This window comes from Apostichopus japonicus, chromosome 8 (assembly GCF_037975245.1).
Source record: "Apostichopus japonicus isolate 1M-3 chromosome 8, ASM3797524v1, whole genome shotgun sequence".
Taxonomy (NCBI): domain Eukaryota; kingdom Metazoa; phylum Echinodermata; class Holothuroidea; order Aspidochirotida; family Stichopodidae; genus Apostichopus; species Apostichopus japonicus.
In genome coordinates, this window is record NC_092568.1 from 25,723,634 (window position 1) to 25,741,456 (window position 17,823).

The 17,823-nt window shown below is 34.1% G+C and overlaps 3 protein-coding genes across 3 annotated transcripts; 1 reads left to right on the forward strand and 2 right to left on the reverse strand.

The window, feature by feature from the left end:
- Window positions 1-254: 254 nt before the first annotated feature.
- Window positions 255-9,404, reverse strand: LOC139971351 (uncharacterized). The gene is made up of 6 exons (XM_071977712.1): window positions 9,187-9,404; window positions 7,795-7,875; window positions 6,315-6,435; window positions 4,263-4,325; window positions 3,289-3,505; window positions 255-2,679 (listed from the first exon to the last, which is right to left on the reverse strand). Exons 2-6 carry the CDS (start codon window positions 7,832-7,834, stop codon window positions 2,053-2,055), a joined length of 1,068 nt encoding a protein of 355 aa, XP_071833813.1. The 5' UTR covers window positions 7,835-7,875; window positions 9,187-9,404; the 3' UTR covers window positions 255-2,052.
- Window positions 9,405-10,233: 829 nt separating this feature from the next.
- Window positions 10,234-13,811, forward strand: LOC139971352 (probable G-protein coupled receptor 21). Its single transcript, XM_071977713.1, has one exon. The coding sequence runs from the start codon at window positions 10,825-10,827 to the stop codon at window positions 11,797-11,799; it is 975 nt and encodes a 324-aa protein (XP_071833814.1). The 5' UTR covers window positions 10,234-10,824; the 3' UTR covers window positions 11,800-13,811.
- A 712-nt stretch (window positions 13,812-14,523) lies between these two features.
- On the reverse strand, window positions 14,524-16,720 carry LOC139971966 (uncharacterized). Its single transcript, XM_071978839.1, has one exon. It carries the CDS (start codon window positions 16,412-16,414, stop codon window positions 15,203-15,205), a length of 1,212 nt encoding a protein of 403 aa, XP_071834940.1. The 5' UTR covers window positions 16,415-16,720; the 3' UTR covers window positions 14,524-15,202.
- Window positions 16,721-17,823: the final 1,103 nt, after the last annotated feature.

Consider the following 17,823-nt stretch of genomic DNA (forward strand, 5'->3'; position numbering starts at 1 on the left):
CTAGTCATTGCAGGAGCGTTTATCGTCATATGGGTACCTGCCTCCTTATTTGTCGTCATATTAAACACAAATGCACATAGTTCTCTATACCAAGTAGTAGCCAGCATGCTTATTAGTTGCAATTCTTGGGTAAATGCTATCATTTACTTGCTCATGAACAAGAAGTACCGGGCAGAGATTAAAAACCTTTTGACATTCCTATAAATATAAACATTTGATTATTTTGACGGTATATTTATGTCAAACGTCGAATGTCTTATTCTTTCTCTCAATTCATTTCAATCATGCTATATAAGTTCAATTACGATCGTATCATCCCAATGAATACACATTTCATTAAAACTGAATCATTCTCTCCCCAATGCAAACGTGATTGAATTTCCCCTTTTTTTTTGGGGGGGGGGGGAGGAGTAATTAATAGTGTATTCAGTCATATCCACTAACGCCTTTATAGTCTGAGTCATTACTATGGTTACATGTGGGTGAGGTGGGATATCATTTTACCTCCACATTAAATACTTTCTTTTGTAAGCAAAAAGATACTGATTATTGGTTTTCTTTAGATATGTTAATTGTCATTTACTGTAGTTTGTGTGTGGTGACTAATCAAATAAAAAGTCGCACTATGCTAAAAGTACTACGAAAGCATTAACTGTGAACATACATAAAGCCTATCAATATTTAATTATAGTATACTGATAATTGGGTTTGATAAAGATGTTATTAGACGTCATTTTACATAAAATGTGAACCGTACTGAATAACCTATTGTTATATCCATTTCCTTCTTTCATATTTTATGAATACCATATTTGTTTCTACAAACGTGAACGTATAAAGAACATTTTTCGATTTTAACTCTTTTATCATGTTCTTCTTTCACATTTTATGTCTTAGACTTTAATGCAGTATTTGTTTCTACAAACGTGATTTTGTAAAGAACACTTCTTGATTTTTTTTCTCTTAATTAATTTAGAAAATGAAATAATGAAATATTTCAAATGCAGTATGATTAAATATCTTTCTTTAAGTATCAAGAACTACTAAGTGCGAATGTAGAAACGCAACAGCAATTCTAGACTGGAACGATTGCAAACTGCTGAATTAATTTTCCTGTCGTATTCTTTGAACTAGTAAGAATGAAACTCAAGTACACCGGTCTTCTCTTTCAAGAACCTAACGTTATCAACTTCCTAAGAAGAAAGTTATGTTACAGAGTGTATATTTGGCATTTTGTTTCAATTTGGGAAATGGTTCATCAATTTGGTTATCAATGATATTATAAGGCGCGGATAAGGAAATATATGAAACGAGATAAGATGTCTATAATGAAACATTGCTTGTGTAAATATAAGACATACCAGTGTTGATGTTATTATTATTGTTATTTTTATCAGACTTTATCAAATATCAATGTTATAAAACGTAAATAGCATGTTAGTCAAGAATTGGTTTCCCAAAGCATCGCGTTCTCCACCACAGTTAAAGAACAATTTAAGATGTTAACACCATTTTGAATGTACTGAACATGACAGACCAATATGATTCAAAGTAAGAACTTCGTAAATGATGCCCTATATACATTTTTTTAATAGAAAGCCATGTGGTATGTTGTAGGGATAAGCAACAGCAGAATAAGGCTGCAATGAAAAAGCAACTGTTTCAATAAATGTATTGTCAAATATACATCAACTAAATCGCTGGAAGACCAGTATTGTAAACTCATTTTTAGTCTATCAAGTTTGAGACAATTCTCCACTATTCAGTGAAGTCTGTTAAAATAAAAACTCTTTCAAAAAATGCATTGGCACTACATTTAAGAACGTATAAGACCACTCTCTACACTGATGAGGGGCATGTATACCTCGACCCGACTCGATTTCCTTGCCTTCGCATCCCTGAAACACTTCAACATGTCACACTGTGTCATACATGATATATTGTGCTCTGCTTCTTCCTTTATATGTCCAAATACCATCCATCATCTAATGTAATGATCAATCCGTTTTGCTAATTGAATTTTCTATGGTTTTTTTTCCCAAAACTTTCACATTAATAAATACGTTTCTTTTGCCACAAGAGACCCTGTGCAGTGCTACTACTGGATGGCCCAAATCCATCCCAAAATGAATCCCTCTCTTCTGGACGTTTCTCTAGTGGTTCTAACTTAGGAGCACTGTTAAATGCCCCGCCTTCGTAAAAGTCGATCACTGCCGAGTTTGGAGTTCTAAAGGACCGTCGTCTTTGAGAGTTTGCCCTTTGAAATTGAGAAAACATGTGATAAGTATCCTCCTCCTCCGCTTCTTCATCTTCGTCCCTGTCATCTTGTATCTCTCCATCATCATACAGTTCTTCTTTCTCCGGAACCATTGCATGACCTGTAGTCTCCTGATTAGATCCTGAGATGGTGAATACTCTCTTCTCGTTCGAGGCAGATGGCACCTCATCCTCCTCCGAGTCAGGTCTCTTCCATGTTTGTGGGTTTAATATGTTAACTTTGGCTTCTGTAACAACTGTAGATGCAGTGTCAGGGGAGTTTGTTTCTAGTCCTTGGTTTTCCTGTGAGGGCGAATCCCGCTCATCGGACACATCAAGTACTGGATTGTCGATGCCTTGCGTGTTCGCAGTTTCAACATTTGTCGGTTCATCAGTTTGCCCTCTTCTATTTCTAACTTTCAGCTGTAGAGGAACCATTTAAATAATTGCAAAATTTATATCATTTCTTTTCAATTTTCTTCTTATATATACGTATTGGTAAATGACCATTGTTCTATACGTTTCATATATATCACGACCATTGTATTATGTCACAACCTAAAACTGTGCAAAACAGTGACTTAGACAGAAAACGCATGTTTGAGCAAAGCAATTATTGAGCTGATAGCCGTAATGAGTTCTTTGACAGCTTGGATGACGGACAATAAGAAAGTTCGTTGGCACGTTTATAATTATTGAGTTTGAATATATAATTCGGTGAGTCATACTGGTTATTAATAAGTTACAGATATCCAAGAACACCGTATAGAGAGATTGTTTCTCAAAATACAAATATTGAAGAAAAACAAAAGGGAGAGGTACATCGAACTACCGATCCTAATAAGACTGTAAATTAGCAGCAATTAGCCTAATGAATCTCTTTGACTAGGAGGAAGCAGGGTCACATAGAAATTATTTGCTGATACGTCATTGTTGGTGCTATAGTTATGCATTGTGCCAAGTATCATTGGTTGGTTATTGGTTAAAGAATGGTACAGTGTTGCATATAACATCTTCAAACATGTGCTTTACCTCCAAGGCGCCCGCGTAGACGTCATCTTGACCAAAGGTTGGATTTTTGCGCCTCGAGTTTTTGCGGGAAAGGTTTGATCTGACTGAAGAACGGGTTGAACGCACAGATCCTCGTCGTGACCTTTGACTCCTCATTGAACTTCGATGCATTTCACGGAAGAAAGAAGCTTGTTCTAAGTCTTGCAAATCAGCAATATCTGCAAACTTGCTATTTAAACTATAAAAAAGATATGAAATAAATAATGTGAAATTGGGCGAAGGAAAATATAGCAGTGGCGTCTCCAAGGGGTGGCTTGGTGGGGGAGGGTAGGGGGAACGTGCCTTCCCAAAGCAATGGTGTCCCTAGGTGCCTCCCCCTCAAATGCGATTTGTATAGTGTTAAAAAAATACTAATAAAAAACTGTTTTTACAAAACGAAAAGTATTATGTTCATCAGCTAAAGTTCTTTTCATTGACCATCACAATAACCAGATTTTTATCTCACTAACATGGTCACAGAGGGTCCCAAGGGAGGTCACCACTTGCTGCTAAGAATGTCTATACTTATGATGACACACGCAAGTATAGTTGTATGAAATAAACCTTAACAAATGCTGAAAATAACTGCGATTCTTATTTGAAACCATAGGGACCGTCTGTGGGAATAGGGTTAGTTTTTATGTAAAGATGACTTTCGCTCGACTTTAAGGAACACAATCCGGTGAATTATCTTTGCTGGTTACTTTAACGTATAATAGTCGCTTCTCGGTATAGAGATCTGCCACTGTATTTCACAGGTGTCCCTTACACCTGGCCATGGTAATGTTATTTTGATATACATATATTTGTTCATCAGAACTCATTACATCATATATCGATTCATGAAACACCCCCCCCTTCCCCGTCGCAGCCCCCAGCATCCTAGAAACGGGTAAATGATCAATAAACTGTCATATTATAGTTCAGCAATACTGAAGTTAAAATATTCAACTTACTTAGAAGGCTCACGAAATAAGCGGTGACGATTTTCAAGTTCTGTTTTCTTTTTCTGTGAAATTCTAAATTGTAGAAAAGAGGCGGTAGATATATTATTATACATTTAACATACGAATAAAGGGATGACTTGAAACCAAAAAACAAAAATATCATAATGCTTAACTCAAATGTTTAACGACAGATAACTCAATAAAAATAATGATAATTAATATGAAAATTGCATAGAACGCCTTGTTATTTTCACTGAGCGTTTAGGGCAGTAAGCTAGAAAGGTCGAAGTTAGAATTTCGCAACACACATTGAGACTTTAAAAGCCGAAACAGATAATGACGTCAATACCCTATAGTCTATAGACCTATAAATTTAATGTGAATGCTAATCCAATGTTTACTATTTCTTATAGCTAATATAGAAATGTGCTTTTGACTTTACACACTCAACATGCAACCATTCATGATGTTCAGCATTATTTATAAAGAAGAAATTATGTCATATAACAATTCAGACTTCATTTGAGGTCACGAGAGTATTATGATATGTGTGCTAGACTGCGTATCGTTCAAACAATTGTTGATCCTCTGATGTTCAGAGGGGCATTTCTAACAGTATTTTGTAACCGCACTTAACATATCAAATTTAGCTTTGCGCCTATATATCCATTCATCCTCTAAGACACACGAAGAAAACAAAAATTAGACATTTAAATCCCTTATTACTAATTTTGTCGTTTAAAGCATGGTAGCCATTATTCTCTTCATTAGTCCTGTGACAAACAAAGGAAATGGAATGGTATGTATGGAAAATATATTTTATTTCCGTTTTATTTCCGTTTTGCATGATTACAGTTTGCGTCCCTCAGATTTATTTTTTTTTTTACGAGTACGCTCTTGTAGTATATTATTGACAGTATTTGAATAAGTTTTGGCAAATTTTTAACATGTCTCTGTAATTTTGTCATTACAAGCTCGCTCGGAAATATCTTTAATCAATTCTGAGGTCATGTGAGCTTTTATCTGATGAATATGGTGAGAAATATAATATCATGATGTGGATTCAGCTTTAAAATTCAATCACCTATAAAACCACAGCAATTTCCCCAGACCAACAGCCTATAAGGTGTGCGGCACGATAGTTTGATATGCAATAGATATGTAAAATTCGTACACAGTATTTCTCCTATCTTTACTTGGTGAGAATATTACAAAATACAGTATATATTACAGATTTTGTTTGTGCCTAAATTAAGTACATGATCTTATTTGCCACACATCCGGTGGAATTAGTTTGATCTGTGCTTCTCTAGATGAACTCGTTGTCGCGGCGTTCTTTTGTTAGATAGCTTTGAAAAACGTGCAATATAAAATTACATATCAATACGTTATGTACACACGGTACTTAAAATAAAAGCTTACGAGTATGAAAGGTTTCTCTAATGTGTTCGCTCCCGCCATGAAAAGGCTTAAAAGGGAACATTCAATGAAACAGACATTGTTTCAATGCTAAAATAAGAAACTTAAAACATTCTACACGAAGTTAACAATGTTTGATAAATTATTACCTATATTTGCAAGATAAACACACACGAAAATTATTATGTTGACAAATTTTTTTGATTTATATTTTATAGGAATTATCCTAGATGCCTACGCTAATTAAACAAAGATATTTGTTAACTTTGCTTAATAGTTCATTCGAATTGAAACAAACACGGATTCGCCTGAACGAGTAGGAACGTCGCTACCCCGTTATGATGTATGGTCCCCTCCCCTCTGCTAGGTAAAAATCATCCATTTTCATGTTGCGGGTAACGCAGGAATGAGAGGTACATACTGTCACTTTACATTTATTCGAATTAATAGGCTGCCACTTTTTCTTGAACTTGAAGGCTTAAATATCATTTCAGTTGTTGTCAAGCCGATCTCTCACATTATTAATTTAGCTATTATCGCGTTTAGTGTATAATACTCCATTTTTTTTATTATTCGTTCGCGTAAAATATTTCCCATATTCTGATTTTAAGAAAACATGAGAGTAGACCAACTACTACTCACCTGTCTTTTCTGAAGTAAAGGTACGCTACAATAAACAGGAGCAGAACCACAATAAGGAAGAGAGTACCAGCCGCCGCAGCCACGATAAAAAGGATGGTTTGATTATCGATTCCACCAGAAGCTAAAAGAAATTGATGAAATAAAAGTTAACAGCCTTAAAATAAGGACATCGAAAAACAGAAAACCAAAATATTATTTTCTTTGTGCCTCTCTAAAAACTTATAGAACGTTATAAAAACTCCACAGGAACGGAGTAAAGGAGAGACAGCGATTCAATTGGGAAAATGACTTTGAAACTGTTATTACATGCACCGTATACACGTTTGGTGGTATACATTTTAAGGGGAGGATGTGCCAATCTCTTTCAAATAGTCAGCTTTTGTAGTCTTAAAGACGATGTCACTATTGTTCAGGGTAAGTTGCATAGATATAAATGGGTGCCATCTTGCATTAAGAAATGGAAGAGGAAACGCCTTTACTTGCATGCATGTGGGAGGACTCAGTAAGTGTTACGCAATTAAGGACTGGAGAACTAAGATGTTTTGAGGCTTCAATTTTTGTTGGAAAGAGAGAGAAGTAGAGATATAATTTGAAAAATGAAAGTTCAGAAGTTTATTGCTTTATACCCATTTCTTTTTGAAGGATTCATAGCCAATAATAGTAATATTTTGCCATAGGGGTGGGGGTGGGGGGTTGGGCACCCCTGAATTAATTCGTAGGAGGGTGAGAGCGGGGGGGGGGTCCCCAGAAGTATACGTGATAGTGTCTTCTGCATGGGCATTGATGCACAATAGCAGATTACTATTAACATTAAATTTATGGCAGACTTTATTCCAGCCTAAAAATGGAATGATTAAGTTTCTTTCATATATGCTAAAAATACCATCTGGCGCCCGGATGAAGTTTAATTTGTACAGAAACACAAAAACAACATTGTCAATTTTCTGTGTTATCGTCAGTTTGATCTAATTTATTTTATATATAGATATCAAAATGAAATTTAAGGCCTTCAATACATCTTTCGATGTTTAGATATTTGCTTCCTTATATTATAGCGTTACATAATCAGCTTACAAAATATTGCCAAAAGATATTTATAGACGTGGTCTGTAATGAATTAGCTTGGCCTAATTAATTAGCATATGTAAGACCCAGGTAAACAATAGATATTGTTGTCATAATCATCAACTAAATTGGTCTACTTTCAGCTGATTGGAAGGTTTGGACATCAAAGCAAACGTTTGATATATCTTGTAAGCATAGACATGACTATCTAATTGAAAAAAGAAATGAATCTAGTGAAAAGTGGGTTGTCTGAATTCAGTCATGAATCCTCAATCAGTCTTCTCAATGGCGGAACAAAATATTAACATACTCTCCGAACACCGTAAATATACGTTTACACAGACTCAGACTAAATTAGGTAAGAGGTATTGGTTTGACTGCAGAAATGAAAACGTCTGATGATATTATTACATACCTGGAGGCGGGGAAACTGTGGAGGACGCAGGTGTCGCCATTGCGTAGATTGTTGTGATATAACGCTGAAATTGGAACTTTTCTAAGAAAGAGAAAAATCAAAGTATATCGAAATAAATTTGGAATTTAATTTCAATTTACCGCCAGTAACATTCAATTCATTTGATTTGATTTGTCTATAACAATTGAAAGATGACTGTAAACATGAATACTAAAGCTGGATGAAACATATCCAGTAATCATCTTACAGTAGTGAACAACTCCGCTAAACTACTATGAAAATCTGGACCGTGTAGAGGATATTCTTGTTGAAATACTACTACTACTACTACTACTACTACTACTACTACTACTACTACTACTACTACTACTACTACTACTACTACTACTACTACTACTACTACTACTACTACTACTGCTACTACTACTACTACTACTACGACTACTACGACTACTACGACTACTACGACTACTACTACTATTACTACTACTACTACTATTACTACTACTACTATTACTACTATTACTACTACTACTAATACTACTACTACTACTACTATTACTACTACTACTACTACGACTACTACGACTACTACTACTACTAATAATAATAAAAATAATACTAATACTACTACTACTACTATACTATACTACTACTATTTTACTAAAACTACTTTATAGTACTACTACTAATAACAATAATAATATATACACAGGCTTTCTAGTGGAAAAACAGTTTGCTAACAGCTTTATTTAAATTTCATTTTAGTCGACTGCCAAGTATTGCTGACGAAGGTCTCAAGGGGACCGAAAATTCCAATATATTTTCTAAAACTTTTCTCCTTATTTGTCAATTATGAGTCATATCTTATTTGTCTGGTTTTCTCTAATGATATTTTCTTTTGGAGTAGACGTGGATTTTCGTTATATTATATATATATATATATATATATATATATCTATATATATATATATATATATATATACATATACACATGCATATATCGATATATATATATACATCTATTTATATATATATATATATATATATATATATATATATGTATATGTATATATATATATATATATATATATAATTGAAATCCAGAACAGTACACAATGTTTACCAGATATTAAGACGGTAATATCGTTACTCTTCCCAATCTCTTCAATTCTATGTAAGACATTGAAGTTCAAAGTACTACCACAATAAAGGAGTTTGATTGGCTTCAGTTGTATGCCTACGTATATCCCAAGTATTTATCCTATATATCTTGACCTCTTATGATGTCATTTCTGTTACCCAATGTTTCCATGTACTGTACGTACTAGGTATATGCCTACTCACGGAAATACCGGCAAAGAAAATGTCATGAAACACAGCTACACTTACCTTCAACAGAAAAGAGGAAAAATGGTATAAGGTTCCACTTTAGTCCCTAAAGCCGGGCGTATGTGAGTTGTCAATAATATATTTCGATACCTTTATAAGAAAATTCACCAAAAAGCCGCCTGGACACAAAAACGGTGCCAACTTATAAACACTCCCAGACCTTATTCTGTACAACTGTCTGTGGTAACACTACATTCAAACCCATGTATAACGTATACCATACACAGGAGTAAAAGCTTGGCCATTTATGGGATTTGAAATGGTACAGCGAGTTTTCACAATAGATGGCTTATTCTGGTTCCCACTGAACTCAGTTTTTTTCGTTTGTTTAGCAGAAACGCAAAAAGTAAACCATGCGTGTCACAGGCCTGCTGAAGAGGTGAACCGTGCGATGACGTCACACTAGCAAATTAAACAATTGACTCAGTGTGGTGTGCGAATGAACCACACCTATATGCACTGTTTCCTGTGGCCTGACTACTATTACTATAGCAATAAAACAATAATCATTTGACAAAAGTAATAACATAGACAAGACTCATACGTTCAAATAAATCCAACTATTTTGAAAGGAAGCTTACTTGCAGCTTAGAGACTATCATACTTATACCATAAATAGGCCTAAGGATTAAATTTGTGACAGTTTTGGTGCTCCTAGAGTTTAACATATACCTTAAGACCTATTAAGCAGCGGAGGCTTCGACCACTGAATTGAAGGAGGGACGCATGCCTGTGTGGAGTTATGATTTCGACAGCAATCATAAAAATGTAACTTGTTAAATCATATATATAGTATTACTAATTACATGGATGCACATATTTCCATTTGCATGACTGAGATCATTTGAGCTGACTTATTCCGACAGAAGAAATACTTTACGTAACAACTTTGTAAAAGTGTGATGAAGCTTATTGGAGTTGATATTTGCACAAAAAAACTGTATATATATATACATACACACATATATATATATATATATATATATATATATATATATATATATGTATACATATATATATATATATTTATATATATATATATATACATATATATATATATATAAATATATATATATATATATCACGATTGTGGAAATATATATATATATCGATGTGTATATATTATCAATAATAACACCACGTTTTGGTTATGCGGCGACTGGAAATGGACGAACTACTGAAACAACGGTGTAATTTTGTCGGCGTCTCTAAAAGGCGTCTCTAGCCTTGGAAGTGCTTCTTAATATAACAATCAATATTAGGATTGTACTTTCCATTAAGCGTTTTGCATCACACAGACACTGGGAAGAAATAATCGTTATGACTTTGATTTATCATGATATACAGAGCCATTAATGAAACAGTTTACCCATTCATGAACTGTAACAATAAAGAAAGCGTTTCTCTGAAATTATTGCAATATCGTGGACATACTGGGAACGCGTTTTGTGTTTGGTTCTCTATGAAAATTATACTGTCGAGCTTATATATCTATTTCGGCGTTTCAAAGTCAAAGGTTTTCATATCATTGGAACTAATTATATTCACTCTGAATATTGGAACATGAAACACATTGAGGCAAGGATTGATGTTATAATACTATTCTAGTCTGTGATCAGTGTTTCTGAAATCTATAAAATGGAGGATTTGGAGGAAAGTATATATTCCTCGTGGGTGGTTCGGGGGTTTCGTTTGCTTTCTAGTTTTGCCGTTGGTACAATGAGTATCATCTTAAACTCAATAACCATATTCGTGCTTTCCAAATCAGAAAATAATTGTTTTGGAGAAATAACAACGATCTTCGTCCGAGCGTTAGCCTGGAATAATTTATTTTCTGGACTTCAACTGGTCTTGGTGGAAATTGTTATTCTTCTTACTCCTCTTCCACAAGTTTGGCCGGACCTTTGCATCCTGCTGACACCTCTATTTTATACCAGTATCAACTTGTCAGCTTTGTTTCTCTGTTGCCTTAGCATCGACCGTTATGTCGCTGTATCTTACCCTTTACGATATCCGATCGTCCTGACGAAAACAGTTGCAGTGAGGTTACTCTTAATAGCAGCACACTCGGGAACGATTTCGTGTTGGTTGTTGTTTTTCTATCATCATTTCAAATACCGTGAAACGTTTTTCAGTTTTGATATCTACTATTGTCAAACCATCTACACACCTCAGTTTCAAGATCCTATTTGGATCTTACTTTTGGCTATAGGAATTGTTGTTCCTACTGTATCTTTCACTTTAATCACGGTTGTCAATATCAAACTTTTTATTACTGCTGTTGGTCACGTGAAGCGACAAAACCAAGTGGCGACTACATTTCAAAATGGAGGCACCAATCAGATCACGCCAAGAGTCAGTCCACCAAGTGGATTGATAGAGATGAAAGCTTTGCGTTCTGTCTTGACAATAACCCTTTGTTTCTATTTGACATATACACCAGTATTTGTGGACAGTGTGTTACAGTTCTTGGCAGGCCAACGTCCATCACCAGCCATATTTCTTGTAACTTACTATGCAATATTTTGCAACGGTTGGACAAACTGCCTTATTTACGTTTTTATGTTCAAACAATTTCGCACAACAGCCAAGCGTTATATACCATTCCTTTAAATTAAACAACTTTCAAAATACATTTCTTTATTGACTAGCACATATATCTCTTCGATGTAATAGATTTTGATTGAAGATGTTATTTACCGGGATGTCTGTAGTTAGATAACCAGATTTCTTTCTTGTGTTCATTGTTTTTGTTTGGTAGTGACGCTATTCATAATAATATCACATGTAAGCTTAGAAACACTAACGTTACCACTAGTGAAGCGTGTATATTTGATAACATTATACAAATCTAAATCTCGATAGATCTGAGATGTGTTAGAGCGCAGAAGACTGACATCAAATACCATGTTTTCTGTTCCCTTTTCTGGGGGGGGGGGGGGTATTAGTACCGGTTATTGTGTCCACGTCCTGCATTTAAACTGAGATGAAGGCGACAAACCCTTTTATTATTATTATTATTATTATTATTATTATTATTATTATTATTATTATTATTATTATTATTATTATTATTATTATTATTATTATTATTGGTATATGTGATGTCAGGCAGAACTTCCCTAAACTGCTAAGAAAGAAATCTTTATTCCGTTTAGTACATATCACAGTTTGGCTTAGGACTTATCAAGTCTAAATAGGACACCATCGAGCCATGCACATGTGCTTATTTTGCTTACTGTTTCATTTTCTTTCATTTCAGTCTTTCTTTTCTGTATTGGAGGCCGAATCTCAATTATTGACTGATCCTCTTGAAATAACCTATAACATTGTCAACATTTTATCTTGAAAATCTGATCAGCAAAACAAAGAGAAAATACAAACTCATTATTTCTAAACTAAATGTACATATATTATGTACGTTTATTATATACCGTAAAGAGTCTGTGAGGTTACGTCATTATTTATTACAAACGAACAGTATAGATATTACCTAATACACGAAACACAACATGCTTGAATTTTGTCTTTTTTACTAAAAATGCAACTAATGATGTGACAATGTTTGAACATACTATTATATTCTTGTTCACTATATATGGCAGCAGATTGACCGAAATACGAGTGCAAGGACAGGATTAAAATAAGTAATTGGTTCCGTGTGTTGTGTACAGCCATGACCCACATGGATTGTGTTAAGGAAAGGAACGTGGACACGCTGACTCTGTTACTAGAATGAATTCTATACGTTATCGTTCATATATGTAAATTATGCGTCATGCATGCATAGATAATCTCGCGATTTATGTAGTATAAAACTCGTATATGTTGTACACCGGCTCATTATGCTAATGTTATGTTATTTATATATGAACATGTTGAAACACCCTCAGGAGAGTGACACGGAAATTGACATAGCGAACGCAAACAGAGCAGAAGAGAGGTCGCAGTTAACATTACTGCTTCATGAAATGTTTTATGCTTGTACATAACATTCTACCAACCACGAGATTAGACTGCGTAATTATGCGAGTCGATATCTTCTTAATTGAAGGATTAACGCCTTAATAAATCCGTAAAATTGTATCAAGAGAGAACATGAAGTAGACAGCATGAAAAACAAAAGTAAAATGATAACCGATCTTAGAGTTTCATCTAGACAGTATTCTGACTCATTTTAAAGTGTCAATGATGATGTGATATGGATGCCGCGATCTTGTGCCACTGGACACATGACTGCCAATCTGTTGTCTCTTCTCACGTGACCGGCGACAACGAATAGTAATTGAATATTCAACAAAGTGATGAGCGTAAATGGTATTCAAAAAATAGAAACAAACGAAACGCTAAACTTATAAGTTATCATCCAAATCGGTTGATCAATAATTGAAGACGCGTGAACTTCGACATATCGACGTTAAACCTGGTAAAGAAAAGATCAGATTGCGAGGGAAGAAACTCCACCTTCGGTGATACAGAGTGAGAACGCTGTCAGGATGATTCTAGTGAATATTATGGGATATCGAAAAGGAGAAAAGTACTGACACTAAGTGATCTACGCTGAGACATCCGAAGAGACTAGAAGTGACAGATGCCAGCCATGCTGTAGTACATAATCGCATGGATTAGACAAAGCTGGGATGGTAATCGTGCTGGTAAAGAGGGGGAGGGGGGTGAAAGGTATGATTACCTCTAATGATAACTGTTGCAAAACGGAGAATAACTCGGTTCAAGCTAACACCTGAATGAGCACGGTCGTTTTTTCTCAAAAATATTTATTCTCCGGCTTCTGGAGATGAAGAATTGCTACTCCGGTCAAGTTTATATTCAGGATATTGCATAAAAAGTTGGCCAAGAATCGTTTGCTATGGATAGTCCAATTTGCCTCCTCTGAAATTTCCATTACGTAACTAATATCTTTTGATATCATTTTGTCTTAGACCTAATACTATTTGTTCATATGTCAAACCTCATATTCGGTAATAATTCATTCCCGGTTTCTTCTTTTCTACAAAGCGATCGATTCAACGTCGAAAAGCGGATAAATTCATAACTTAAATCACTGGCAAAGTACAAGAGGACCTTTTCTAAAGAAATGAATTAAATCTACAACAATGTATTCACTTTTAAAGCGTATTAATTTATGTAATAAAATATCACTTTATCAACTTAGATACATTTCGACCTGTTTACTCTCCTTTCCGACAAATATATTTGAAATGTGATCTTACCTTAAGATATATATATATATATATATATATATACTAATGCATCTCAGCTATAGTACAGTTACTGTAGTCACAATGACAAATATCGATTATTGACCATGCACTTAGATGTCTCCATCAAATCGTTTTGATCTTAAACGAGCTGTAATGAGTATGATGCAATCATGCTATATTAAACGAATCTCATGCGTGGGCTGTGTTATTGATGTCAAAATAACCTACAAAACAAGCTGACATTGATTTGAATATTCTTTCCAAACGAAAAGTAAATGAACAAATGGAACGTGACAAAAAATAAAACAACACTTTTTCAATATATTTAAAGTGTCAAATAAGTAAGAAACACCAGATTAACACAATAGTTATTACTTGCAACATGTCCAATATTCGAATACTGCTACACACTCACACATATATTTATACACATAAATATTTATAAATACATACATTCATACATACATATATAACTAAGAAACTAATTCCAACAAAGATAACTATGCCTATATAAGGAGGCCATTTAATCTTCTCGTATCCTTAAAGTTGTCTACAATTTCTTAATTATAATCCTGCATTCCATTCTGTCTTAATTATTAAATGCTCAATGGTGATATTTAAAAATCCTATATTGTTCTTGGTAACAAAAAACACTTTTTGAAGTATTATGAAATTGAAATTTGAGTATGTATATTAAATCTATATCTCAATTCTTATTTGATGTGATCGTAAAGCGACAGAGAAAAGTTGGCGTTTTAACGCTATAGCTATATATGCACCGCAATCATATATGTCTAACGTCTTAAACGCAAAAATTCCATTGCCAGTTTTCGAAATGAATTGTACATTACCATGTATATAAGATTGTTAATCCAGCTATTGGAATACACTAAATAATAACTAACGACAATACCAAGTGGTGAAGGCTGTTTTCCTGATATAAGGAGGTTAAGAAGATAAGCCGTGAACGGAAGCCATGTTACGTAATAAGCTAACACAATTACAAGCACAGATTTCAACGCTTTTACTTCTGAACATTTGATATTTAAATTGAGAGTTTTTGAGCCGATTATTTCTTCTTTTCCAAGTTCACAATTGATCGAAGACCCTTCACTGGCTGCCTGGAACCTGGATATTAATAGTCGTTGCTTCCTCACGTGACCAACTGCCACTCTCAATAGGCAAACGTTGATGGCGGTGGTTAACGTTATTGCCGTTAACAGTATGGAGAAGGACAACGTTGCAAATATGACCCAAATTGGGCTGGCAAAGTTCGGCGTTACTGCTGTATGACACAGATATGTGTCGTTATTAAAGTAGCGACCAGAAAGAAGGACTCGATCATTAGAAACAAACAACACTGACATCGATAAGACAAAGATTGCTCCAGCGATCAAAACTTTTTTGGTCCTTGTCGTGGATAAGATAATTGGATGACGTAGGGGGTACGTCACGGCAATGTATCTTTCGATTGTTAAACACGAGAGGAAGAACGATGAGAGAGTCAACTGATTAAATGACAGAGGCAGGAGAAAATAGCAGTAACTTTCCCACGTAAACGGCAATCTGGTCAGGAGATTGATATTCTCGGTGAGAAATATATAAATCCCATTGACAAGATCCGCAGCAGACAAGCATTTCAGTATCATAGCCGTGGTGTCGCCGAAGAGATCTCGCGATTTATGGAGAATATACAACGTTATGGCATTTAGAAATATACAGAGGAACGATACCGTGTACGCAACGCCGAGACGGATACCTAACACGTACCATTTGGAATATGGATTACCTTCTAATACCGTTATGTTCATATTGAAGCGTGAATATTTTCCTGCTATAAAATTGAAGAAAAAAATGAGATGAATGTTTAATGTTAGAGAATGTTCAATGTTTATGAAGCAAATTGGAATTCCAGATAAAATGTTAACGTGTAGCTCTTGCATAAAGAAAAGTCCAGCGTCTCCCTCGTATACTTTTTGAAACGAAATCACCAAATTCAATAACATATACTATACTAATACCCGTAAATCAAAGAATATATTTCAGGAAAGAATCGTTCCCATCTTAGGATCCGATTTGGGTTTAAAAGTCATGAATATAGCTCTGTTAATGCCTGCACTTATAACAGTATCATAAAGAATGTGACATATAACAAGGTCGTTACAATTATAGCGCTGATAACCAAACACCAGACAATGTATTCAGCTATATGATCTTAAATCACTTTTATTTTCAATTTGATTGAAATGCAGTCACGATGAACAATTTAAAAGCTTTTTTTGATTCAAGGTGCATTGATCAATATTTCTGCCCATTAGACACGACCATTAGATGACGAAAGTAATAACACGGCTATAATATAACGCCACGATGCAAATAGTCACGGTCTTAATATTTATTGGAAGGGGCGTAATCGTTATTAATAATAGTTTCTTATGGTTTCATATATATATATATATATATAAATATATATATATATATATATATATATATATATATATATATATATATATATATATATATATATATATATATATATATATATATATGAAACCATAAGAAACTATTATTAATAACGATTACGCCCCTTCCAATAAATATTATATATATATATATATATATATATATATATATATATATATATATATATATATATATATATATATATATATATATATATATATATATATATATATATATATATATATATATATATATATATATATATATATATATATATATATATATATATATATATATATATATATATATATATATATATATATATATATGGAGAGATGTGGAGGGATATATATGAAGAGAAAACGTTGGAACTTTCTACTGAAGGTTGGCTATATATGATCTAACAATATATCAAGTTTACAGTTGAAATTAGATGGCGTTTTGACATTTGAGATTGAACGGTTGGCATTGCTTTAGAAAAGGATACTCTTATTCACCGTCTTGTCCCGTAGGTGGGCGAATCACTTCTTCTTGCATTTTTTACTTGTTTATATGCGTTAGGGGTATCTGTACATAATACAGATTTATAAACGTCTTGTGTACCTTCATAGCGCCACCATTTCATATGTCTACATATTGCAGAAATAATAGTAGCTTTATGTATAAAGAGTAACAAATTCATGCATTATAGCGCTGCAATTAATAGTTCCATTGACTTACACACAAAACTCGTGACTTTCAAAGGCTTTTAAATATATATTTTCCACACAGCGAGCGCTTGGCCTAAAGATTTTATCGGAGCCGTAACCTTAGAGGGGGGGGGGGGCAGTTGAGGAACATCGAGAAACATTTATGCATCGTCCAAATGTGGTGATATGACATGCGTTTAAACCGTGGCAAAGTTTCAGAAATTTTTAGTGGGTGGGCCATATCCTAAAAGGAACCATCATTA